The following is a 10,912-nucleotide window of genomic DNA, read 5'->3' on the forward strand; positions in this document are numbered from 1 at the left end:
AGAACAGGTGGATTCAAACACCATTTCTCACCATTCATATTTGCATCAGACTATAAACTGCTCATGCCCATTGCCACAATGAGGGGAGAACAATCATGCAGAAGACTGACTTACAGACACTTGTCTGTTCAGGGCCACAGAACAAGCCCAATACACTATTTTGTGTTATAAAGCTTATGGAGAAGTTAATGCAGCCACACAATAATGAGCCATTAGGGCTCATCAGAGGCTCAGCGTGCAAAGTCCAAAGTATACAGAGGCATATAGGACAAATCTGAACTAAGCACTGTACCCTGCCCTCTGCCTGCACCAACGATTTACAGGTATCTGGTAAATGATTTATAAACCTAAAGATAACAAAGTATAAAACTGTATGACTGCCTCCACTTTACAAAGGAAACACTTTCTGGATAATTTACCATGTGTCTGAAAATGTTTCAAATTTTGGTGTCTGCTCTGCTGTTTACAGGTAAGTGCCTGGCACCCTGTCTCATGGTTTGTTAAATAGCTGGCAAAAAACCCCCATGCTACCACCAGCACAACACTGATGGAAGAGAATTAACTGGAAATCACTGCAGCAGAGACATATGGGAGAGTGGGCGAGCACAAGACTGCATAACAAATTCTGTGAAATACAGTCTTTGATTCTGCTCCTTGTGACTACTTCTGAACCTCTTACTGCTCAGCCCATCAGGTATGAAGAGTGAGGATGCATTCCTGACCGAAAGGGATGATTTCCTGAACTGTTAAAATTGTAGAAAGGACTTAATGCTGTTTTTCTGGAATCTTCCCTAAATATTTTTCTGATCTCAACATTTATTGTTTGTAAGAAACAATTTCACATGCATTTATAAGGACCCCAAATGATCTATTTCACAAGTGATTTCTGGGATGTCTGATTTGAATTGTTTAAGGAGACTGATTTTTTTTAAAGCTCTCAGGATGTCTGATCATTGAACCTTCACAGCACCCTGGCAACCAGGGCATCTAAAATCAACACTCACCCTGTAAAACTTGGACCAGAGTGAGAATGGATGGGGTGGAGCTGCAGCATCAGCAAGGCTGAAAGAATGCTCTTCCCAAAGCTGCACAGACTGGTATGATCAATGATCAGTAATGCACATGCGGTGAGATTAATTTATTGCTCACTAAATTAGAACAAACCAGGCAGCAGTAAGTGACTGTTGACTTCTCAGGTGATTGCTCACATCACGGAAAGGTGCTCCATCCACATGCATGCCTTAAAAATGTTTCTTAGATCTAAGTGGTCCAACAGACATGCAGCAAACACATGATGTGAAGAACTAAAGCAAAATGAGGCAGACAGAATTAGCCAATGCTTAATCATGAATTAATAAAAAAGGTGGTTTTTGAATTGAGACCATAGTCTCAATTCACTCTTTTATGGGTCAAATTCTCTTCCTTGTCATATGACCCTAAGTTCTGGCTGCAGTAAAGCTCTGCAGGAAGGGAAGGAGATAGAAAGGGTCTTTCTCTGTTCTGCAACTTAGAGCTCACCTAGAAACCTTCCTTTCCCCTTATTTGCACTTTCTGATCCACTGTACAACTGAGCTTGGACTATTCCTGGGTACTTGTCTGTCTTCCTGAACCTCATCTCCTTTCCACTGAAGGCCATCATGACACAAGCAGTGTCACCTGGAGCCAAGCTGGGAGCACAGCAGCCTGCTGGCCCTCCTTTTGGAAAAATTATCTGTGCTTTCTTCTCCTTTATGTCTCTGTCTTTTCCAACAGCCTTGTTTGCCTTCTTCCCCAGGTTCCTTTCTTCAAACAGCAGGAAAAAGTATTTATTACTGATTTTTGAAGAACTCTTAACTGATGACAAACAGTTCAGTTTTTCATTAATTGTGAATCCTTTCAACAATGGTCAAGGTGGTGGTGAATTAAACCAGGCTGTAAGACTCACTAATGAGAACCTGACTTTTCGTCACACCCTCAACTCAGCTACTATAAATCAGTCCCCATAATAAACCATCTCCACATCTCTGGGAATAGGCTTTCTGGGCTGTTTGCTGGACCTTTTCTTTAGCCTCTGCAAACTGCAGCAGCAAGGGATGGGGTTCAAGAGTGTGATATCCTGGCACTGGGATCATTATTGAAATCTCTCAGGTGTCTGACTGGGGCCTCTTGCCCATTCACTCAAGGTTAAACTGTATGGATTTAGGAAGGAAACTTCACCAGGACCCACTGAGCAGGACCAATGGACCGATGCTTTCTTTTAATACTTTGCTGCAGGGGAAGTAGTTCATTCCCTAGGATTATCTAGGATTTTTGCCAAATTGCCTTGCTATTTAGCCACACCTGACAATTTTCCTGACCCCTGGCATCACACCAACAATATATTCAATAGCTAATTCTGCATTAAGTGTCTGTAAACTGTCTGCCTTTGTTGATGAGGAATGAGGCTCATGCTGTAGCTCTAACAATTGCTAATGACTGAGCTCTCACCTCTGAACCAGAGACCTCATGTCCTGTGCTGTAAAATTAAGAATTGTCAAAGAATAGAGACTACTGTACTTCAAGCTTTAAAAATTAACCTATATTTCAGACTGGATGATATGAACAGTGTTGTAGCACTTAACAATCAGAGACTTTAAGTTTTGCTGTCAACAGGTATTAGCAAATCTGATTCAATTTTATTTTAAGGCCTGTTACCATCCAAACATTTTGGGATACATAGCCAATATGCATATGCACATTTCTTTTTCACCATTTGAAAAAGCAATATGCAGATGTTTGACTTTAATGCAATTGTACTTTTCAAATGAGAAAAGGCGACACATGACCCAGAGGTGGCCTGGAGAATCCAGAAGTCTATCCTTGCTGCAATACACCTACATATGCAAATTACTGACAGATAACCACATCTTGGTTTCCATGTAGTGCCACGTAACCTAGAGAAATACTTTAGTGAAGAGCAAACCAGCTGCTCCCACACTATTCTTTCAGTGCTTGCACTGTTGCCCTGTGGTATTCTGAATCCTCAGACTGAATCCTGGGGTCTGGCTTTGTGAATCTTTGCTATACTTAAAAAGTTAGCTGAAGCATGGAGGGGGGTGTGTTCATTCTGGCTCATTTCTAACATTAAGAAACACACCTGAGCTGCAGCATATGATTTACTTTTTCAAAGTTCCCAACACATCACCACCAGCCACCTCAGCAAGGTTAAAGTGTCCAAGGTTGAAGTTTAGCTCTGTCCAAGTTTAGCCTCTGTCCAAGCTCTGTCCTAAAGTGCTGATAAGACTGACAGTCTTACCCCTGTGAGCTGACATTTTGACCAGACAATCAGCAAAGCTGATAATAAGATGAGTTATTAGACTAAAAGGAAAGGAGCAATCACCAACTTTTGACATTTAAATTCCACTGATATAATTTCAGCAATAGGTTTTCAGGTTGTCAGAAACTTGCAATAGTCTCCAGAAACTAGGGAGAGAAACAAATAGCTCCAGTTTATATGCCAATGTGCACAGAGAGTGACTGAAGTGTTGCTAAGTAATTGTCAAATTTTTTGTAAATATCACAGCAAATTAAACATAAACCACTTTTCCCTGTGGCATATGCACACCAGGTATAAATTCTGGTCCCAAGCCTTGAGATTGGTCCTCAGCACTTACACAATACTGCTGATTTAGATAAAAAAAGACTCCCTGGGTTCCGGGGGGTGGGTGGGGGGAGCATATCCTATACTAAAGCAAGTTTAAAGGTTTCTCTGCTTATCATTTAACTCTAGCATTACACATGCAAATGGTGGCTTGTCTGCTTTCCCCAAAGACTGCTAAGCACACAATGGCTTGTACTGCTTAGTTTCTTAAAAAGAAAAAGCATATCAATTAAATGGGTGCCTTAGCAGGCAAAGGTGTCAAAATTTAATCCCATACTCACCTTTTTGATTGTGTGATGAAGTGGATAACTGCACATTCAGCTGATAGAAAAAGATGTCTTCCTGGGAAGACTTTGCAGTTTCACCCAGCTAAATATCTTGTTTTCTAGAAATCTATCCATGCACAATAGAGTTAAGCTTCCATTTGAGTCTAGTATGAAGAGATTTTAAGGCACAATAATTTAAGATCTATGCAGCTTGACTTTATATTTTAAGTGCAGTTTGCTTGCTATACTGTAATACTTTTTATTATTACCTTGACATTACAAGCTATTTGATATGCCTTTTTCATAATCAGGTGGGGTTTTGGTTTTGGTTTTTTTTTTTTTTTTTTTTTATAGTCAGTGCTGGATTAAGTACACATTTACTATTTTGACAAAGATGACAAGGTTCTACCACTGTCTCCTCTCTCTCAAGTTTAGTCTTATACCAGTTCACATTAATCCAAAATGAGATGCTCAGAAGGCACCACAGCAGTAATGATTAATAATAGTTTTCCCTCTGGACAATCTATTTAGGTGTACAGGATAGACAAAACTACCTGAAGGCAATAATTACATGAGCTAAGCATCTGCTTGCTAAAACCAGCCAATTTTTTCTATAATTTGCTTTTCATATGAGAACACTAAGTGAATCTTCAAGACATGATGAAAGGAAACACTCTAGCTGGTAACAGCTGATACAGCCCCTGCAATAGTTCACTCCTCACACACATTCCTCCTATTTTTCCTTTGGGCCATCAATCCCTAAATGTGCTTTTCAAATAACATATTTATCTAGGAGAAAAGAGGAAAACCAGCATTGAATAAAAACATTAACGTACAATATGTCTGACTGCTCTGCTCTTCAGAGTGAGTTAACTTTGTTTCACCACAATTTGCAATTCATCACCCTTTTCAGCTCAACTTTATGCATTGTAAGCCATCCCATTAACATTATCCACCTGCTCCTAACTTCCTCTAGTCTCATGCCCACGTGCTCTGAAACTCTCTTCTGCTGGTTACTGTGCTAGTCCTCTGCAAGATGGAGAGCTGCAGTCCTTCAGGAATAGTCTGTGTTTATAAAACACCTACATGAGCAACAAACTCTTCCAGAATCTTTTAATAAGCAGTTCAAAAGGTGGGAAAAATTACACCCAGTCTGAGAAACTTAAACTGAGGCAAGATGCAGGTCATTTGCTGAAGACTATACACTGTATAGGGGCGACTCAGATGGAGGCATCTGTTCTGATGCCCCCAGGTCTACATTAGAGCTTTAAGACCTTGCTTTCTCTGAGCTCTGCCAGAGCACAAGCAAACGCACAAACTCTGGCTTGTCTGTGTAGTCCCAGTGAAAGACCAACAGGACTATTTCTGGTTTCACTAGAAATGGTCTCACTAGACTTCTAGAGGTGAATGAAGTTTGCCCCATTCAGAGACATATAATGATCTTTACGGTGATATGAAGAGAGAACGAGCTAAACCTGAAGGATTAGCTTGAAGAGGAAGGCGCTTACCTGATTTTCTTCTGGTACTTACGCATCTTTGGAGTGCCCCAGGAGTTAGAGAAAAGCCCTGCAGAGATAGCTCCTAGGTGCTAAAGGTGAGGGGTGGAAGGATTTGAGATAGTAGCTAGAAAAGAACAAGAACTGGGTGACAACAGTGACAAAAGAAGCCAAGAGCAGAGCTGACACCCCTGCCTCCCCTTGGTGCAGGCAAGTACACTTTAATCAAAGTGAATATTCAGTATGATTAGGGATGGCATTTCTCACTGGATACAGGTGCAGCCAGAGCAGACTGTATATTAAAAATTGAAAGTTAATACCCTTAAGACGCAGAACTCTGCACCACAGTAGCCAAGACAACACCTCACTGTCCCACCAGAAGAACAACAAGCTCTTTTTTTGAAGACATGGGCAATGGGGAAAATGAACACAAAAAGCAGAGCTGCATAATGATCTTTTTTTCTAGCTTACCATGAAGCTGGAAGGCCAAAGCACATATTGTTGATAAAATTTAATGTTTAATGGCCCTTATTAACTATATATACATATAAACAAAAGTGAAGCCTGTTAGTGAGCCAATTTCTGATCCCAGTTATCTCAGTCCAGAAATGTAATCATGAGCTTACAAAATATTTAGTACCAAAAAAACCCCAAATTCACTAAACAGAAGTTAACAGCTCATAGATTTTTTTTCTACTGGAAAATAGTAAATTGCCAGAGAAATAATGAAATTTGGTACGAGCTTAGTTTTATCTTTTGCAGCTCTGGAACAGAAGTGTGGCAGCTTAATAGACAAATGCAAGAAATATTTTTTTTTCTCCCCAGGCCAAAAATCTTACTTGTTTTTTGAAGTACAGAAATAGCTATTCCTCAGTTCCCTAAGGGAGAGAGCAGTTCACACAACAAGTCTTCACACCAAATGTCTGAACTTAGGTTTTTCCATTGAGTTGTTAACATTTTTAAAGATGGTATTCCTTGAAAACTCCCTACCCCAAAATTTCTGCCTCCAGTTTCTGGTTATAGTAACTTGGCATCTGAAGAAACCAAAGTAGGAAGGAATTACTGGGACTGTCATTGCTTGCTAAGTAAATTTTCTAAAATACTATTTCATGTCTTTGTTAAGAGCGAAGATGAGAATCACCTTCACTTCTTTTTTTTTTTTTTTGTTACTGTATAATCAAGCATTTTCTCACCTTCTTTTCAAGCACTGTTTGGCTTTGAGAAGAAACCAAGTGAAAAGGAGCAGCAGATACTCTAACTCACTTATCTTCTACCTATATACATTCAGTGTACATTTTCTATTAAGAAAACTAAAGAGCTGCCATATTGAGGATGATCAGCAAAGCTAGCAATAACAGCAAGTGAACTGGATTCACCTGAAATTGTGCATGAAAGCAAATATTTGACATTCTCAGTTAGATTCTCCCCCGAGAAATTCAGGAATAAGGGCATTGGAGAGCTGTCAGTGAGGCAATTGCTTGCCCTGCTAAGCTCCCAATGTAAGACATAATAGACAAAGGTCCAAGTTCTTGGCCACCACCAGATATGTGCAGGCCACTCTCAAGTGTCCATTTAAACCCACTTCACTGAACTGGAGCACAGCTGTTTACAGACACTGGCCTTAGCTTGGCTTACATATCTGAATCTCAACTTAATCACCGGTTCATTAAAAATTGTATGATTTGAACTGACATGCTGTTTCAGACCAGTTTAGCCCCAAATAAATTTATGTCTCAAACACTAGAGACTAAAAAGAAAAGACTTTTCCTGTGCCAGGGTCTTTCATACAAAGTTAATGAAGAATTCAGCCCTTTTTCTTGGGCAGAATGGTTATTTCAAGAAGATCTGCAAGAAGTACTTTTGCATCTGGGGTGACCTCAAAAGCTGGCTAAAGCAATGTGATAACAAGATTAGAAGTGCAATATCTTGCTCATGGAATAACTGCCATGCATGCAATTTTTATGCTGCTACTTTATCTAAACCTGGAAGTTTAGAAAGCGTGGTTAAATTCATAGGTAGGTTTACGTTATTTAAAAAAAACTTTAGGCTCCTCAGCACATCTGAGACCTGTGCAATTCCAGTCTAAGGTTCTTTTCAGTCACAAAATCTTGTATTAAAGATATTTAGTGCTTTAATTTGATTGTAACTTTGTTTATTTTGGATCCAACAGCAAAATAATGATTTATAGCAGCTGTTTTATCAACTTCATGCTTAAAAAAAACAGTCTTTCTGAAGATCTGAGGAAGGACCATCTTTGATTTCTGTTAATCTACAGGTCCAAAGACATGCTCCTTGGGTATAAATATGTTTTCTGAAGTGCACATTCTAAAATATTATTCTGCTATTACAAATATTTCTCAGCTTCCATTTCAGGTGTCCTTGGAGCACCTTTTCTGACAGAAGAATCAGCAAATCAATTTATACGACTTAAACGACAGATACCATATTCTCAGAACTATTGGGACCCAAGCAGCAGCCAGAATGTGTGGGGATACACCGTGGCTGAACAGGTATTTTCTTCCATCACCTTGAAGCATCTGCTGAAAAAAAGGAAAGTACAGGTCTGGGATTAACACATAACAGTAACCCTTTGGGGCAAGCAAGGAAGTCTGTCCTATTTATCAATGCAGGCAAGGTTGCTCAATAGTCACACACTGTATTTATTCAGTATCAAAGCTCAGAATGTTCTTTTCTGTTTTGGTCTACTTCAGGTTAGTGAATCATGGACAGCTTTGAGAGACACCGCACAATACTACATGGACTTGGGTTCTTTTGCTTTTGATCCTTCGGTTGCCAGGTATGATGGGGTTTCTCAACAGAGCGTTTCATAGACTCAGTATGCATGCGTGTACCTCAGTAAAACTGACCAATATAAGAGTGCTGGCAATTGGGTCCTAGTGGCATAACTTGACACATTAACAAACCCAATTATAAAGAGACATCTTGAAAAATTAAATATTTTTTTTTTACTGCCCAAGTTTTATAGTTACTTAAATGTGGTGATTTTGTTGTGGCAAGTTCTTTTTTAAGTATGCTTTGGAAGAATTCATTAAAAGCTTAAGGAATATATATCTTTTTAAAAGTCCACAGAATCTAAACTGCAGCAATATATCCTACATAGTTGATTTAAAAAGCAGACAGAAAGCAATTCCTGAGGAGAAAAATAAAAGATAAAAAACACCATCTATTTCAGTAACAAAACTGTATTCAGTGTAGAATAAAACCTCAGCAGAACAAAACAGAGAATGAGGCATAGCAGTTGGTAAAACCAGTATTTATAGATCAGCACACAAGTATGTGAAATGAAGTGTCTCAAATTGTCATAGAGAAATTGTTTAGGACTGTGCTAAAATGTACATGTTTTTGGGACATAATTTTGTCCAATTTAGGAAACAATTGCTAAATTATTCAGTTTGACAAGCACAATGCAGAATACACACACTATTCCTGCGAAACACTTTTCATATGAAGATACTGCAGTCCTTTGGAACGGACAGGAGTGGGTAGAACTAAACTCATACAACTTCAAGTTTCAGTGCTTAAAATAGTTACTAAGACATAGCAGTCTGATCAGTCTACTGTAACCACCAATAGGAAAATGGGTAGACTTCTTCTCATAATATACTTTGAATTGAATATGCTTTGGATTTTATTGACTTAAAGGTCAATTTTTGAAAGTGAGCTCAAAGTTTCATTTTGAAATGCGGGTTTTGAAAAGCACTTTTTTATAAGATAAGAATTTGTTTTGGTGAATCTTGGATTGAGATATCTAGGACTGTTCCACCTGAAAGGTGATGCCAGTTTCACTCTCTCTCTGAACAGAAGCAAAGTAGAAGAGAATAACTAAAACTCATGATTTCCCCACCCTCCTGCCAAGACTTCAGCCAGTGCCCTTGGACAACTGGAAGGAGGGACCAAGATATTCTCTCACAATTTCTAATACTGATGTGTGCAGCAGCTTTCTTGGCTAGCAGCTGTCACTTCTGCTTTATGACAAATCTGAAGTTACCTGAAGACACTTTACTCAATTTTCTGGAAAAAACCCACCCTGTCTTTTCCATCAGAAAAACTATTCACATAGAGAATGCCTAACTGCATCTAATTATTAGTTGTCCAATACACGTGTCTGAAGGCTGTGATCCTGACAGCTGCCAGGCATACTGCAAGATGAGTTATGCCTCCAGAATGATAATCCTTATGATTGTCATATGACAGGATTAAAGCCAGTTTACAGAAACACATTTGTAGGCACTCCCACTGAAGCACGTTCATGATTTCAGAGCGAGGCTGGTTAACTCCCAGACTGAAATACACTTCCCAATGTTAATATGACAGAAATTAACATCCAGAGTTTTTACGAAGGCATATAGTAGAAAAGACATGAAGCTAGAAGTTACAAAAAGCGTTATGGATAAAGTAAAACAATGAATTTTAACCTTACTGTTCATGATTAGTGATATTTCTGAGATGGCCAAGAAAAGCAAGTCTATATGACATATATTGGGATCTGGTTCAGGGGCCATACTTCCAGAAGAAAACATTTGCAAAAGCTTGCAAATCTGAAGACCAGATCTGCCGACAGGATCTTTAAATTGAGTTTGCACAATTTTTCTAAAAGCAATTTATTCCATCTTTTCTAGTGACAACATCAGATCTTACACGGACATGCTACAGCAGTCTGGGACTCACCTCCAGCAACAGACAAGGATGAGCTATTAAATCCTACACATCTCATGTCTGGCCATGTTAGGATATGGCATGTTATGTATTTGCCATTATGTATTTGATGGCGACTTTATCTCATCCCACTGTCTAAACCCAAAATTAACGTGCTAATTCTCTCAATATAGAATATTTTATATTCATAAGTAGAAGTGAGATGTAAATCATGGTAAATTGAATAAGAAGTTGAAGAAGACAAGGCAAGCAGATTAAGTTTAAAAAACCCTGTGTTTTCAGGTAAAACATTTTTTTTGACTAAATATTTGTTTTTAAATGTACATTCCTGCTTCTGTGACTAAAACCCACAATTTTATTTCTCACTGTTTTATTTTAGCTACATTTCTGAGAGGCAGTTAAGAAATGGAAATCAGTCACTTTGGGTGGGTAAGAGAAACAGAGTACATTTGCTCCAGGTTTGGAGAGGAGTATACTTCTGCACTTCAAGTGCCTTTCCATTTTTTCATGTACTGGAGTCAAATTAGTAGATATTATAGTATACATCCATATCATGTATACGCTTTGCTTTCTGCATTTTAAATTCTGTACTTGGTCTGGAATGCCAAAATCATCTGAAGCCACAGCTACCACTGTGGTTTGCTTTTTCTTACTCCATGGAAGTAGGAGAGGTGGAAACACTTATTTACAGGTCCTTTTCTAATAAAAGTGGTAATGACAAAATGCTCCTTATGCCAAGTTCTTAGGTCTTAAAGTTTCCATATTTCTATCCATTAATATATATCTTATTTCATATATATCTTATATCTTTAATATATCTTATGTGAAGAAAGGATTTGGCTCCCACATTTCTT

The 10,912-nt window shown here is 38.6% G+C and overlaps 1 protein-coding gene across 1 annotated transcript; it reads left to right on the forward strand.

The window, feature by feature from the left end:
- The first annotated feature begins 420 nt into the window (after positions 1-420).
- Positions 421-10,410, forward strand: C2H3orf85 (chromosome 2 C3orf85 homolog). The gene is made up of 4 exons (XM_074860872.1): positions 421-469; positions 7,743-7,891; positions 8,093-8,178; positions 10,022-10,410. The coding sequence occupies exons 1-4, from the start codon at positions 421-423 to the stop codon at positions 10,098-10,100; spliced, it is 363 nt and encodes a 120-aa protein (XP_074716973.1). The 3' UTR covers positions 10,101-10,410.
- The last annotated feature ends 502 nt before the right edge of the window (positions 10,411-10,912 follow it).

The sequence above is a fragment of the Strix uralensis genome, chromosome 2, assembly GCF_047716275.1.
Source record: "Strix uralensis isolate ZFMK-TIS-50842 chromosome 2, bStrUra1, whole genome shotgun sequence".
Taxonomy (NCBI): domain Eukaryota; kingdom Metazoa; phylum Chordata; class Aves; order Strigiformes; family Strigidae; genus Strix; species Strix uralensis.

Coding starts and splice junctions, on each gene's coding strand:
- C2H3orf85 (XM_074860872.1), top strand. CDS start 421: ATGTGTCTGAAAATGTTTCAAATTTTGGTGTCTGCTCTGCTGTTTACA. Junction 470..7,742: donor GTCTGCTCTGCTGTTTACAG/GTAAGTGCCTGG, acceptor AATATTTCTCAG/CTTCCATTTCAGGTGTCCTT. Junction 7,892..8,092: donor GATACACCGTGGCTGAACAG/GTATTTTCTTCC, acceptor GGTCTACTTCAG/GTTAGTGAATCATGGACAGC.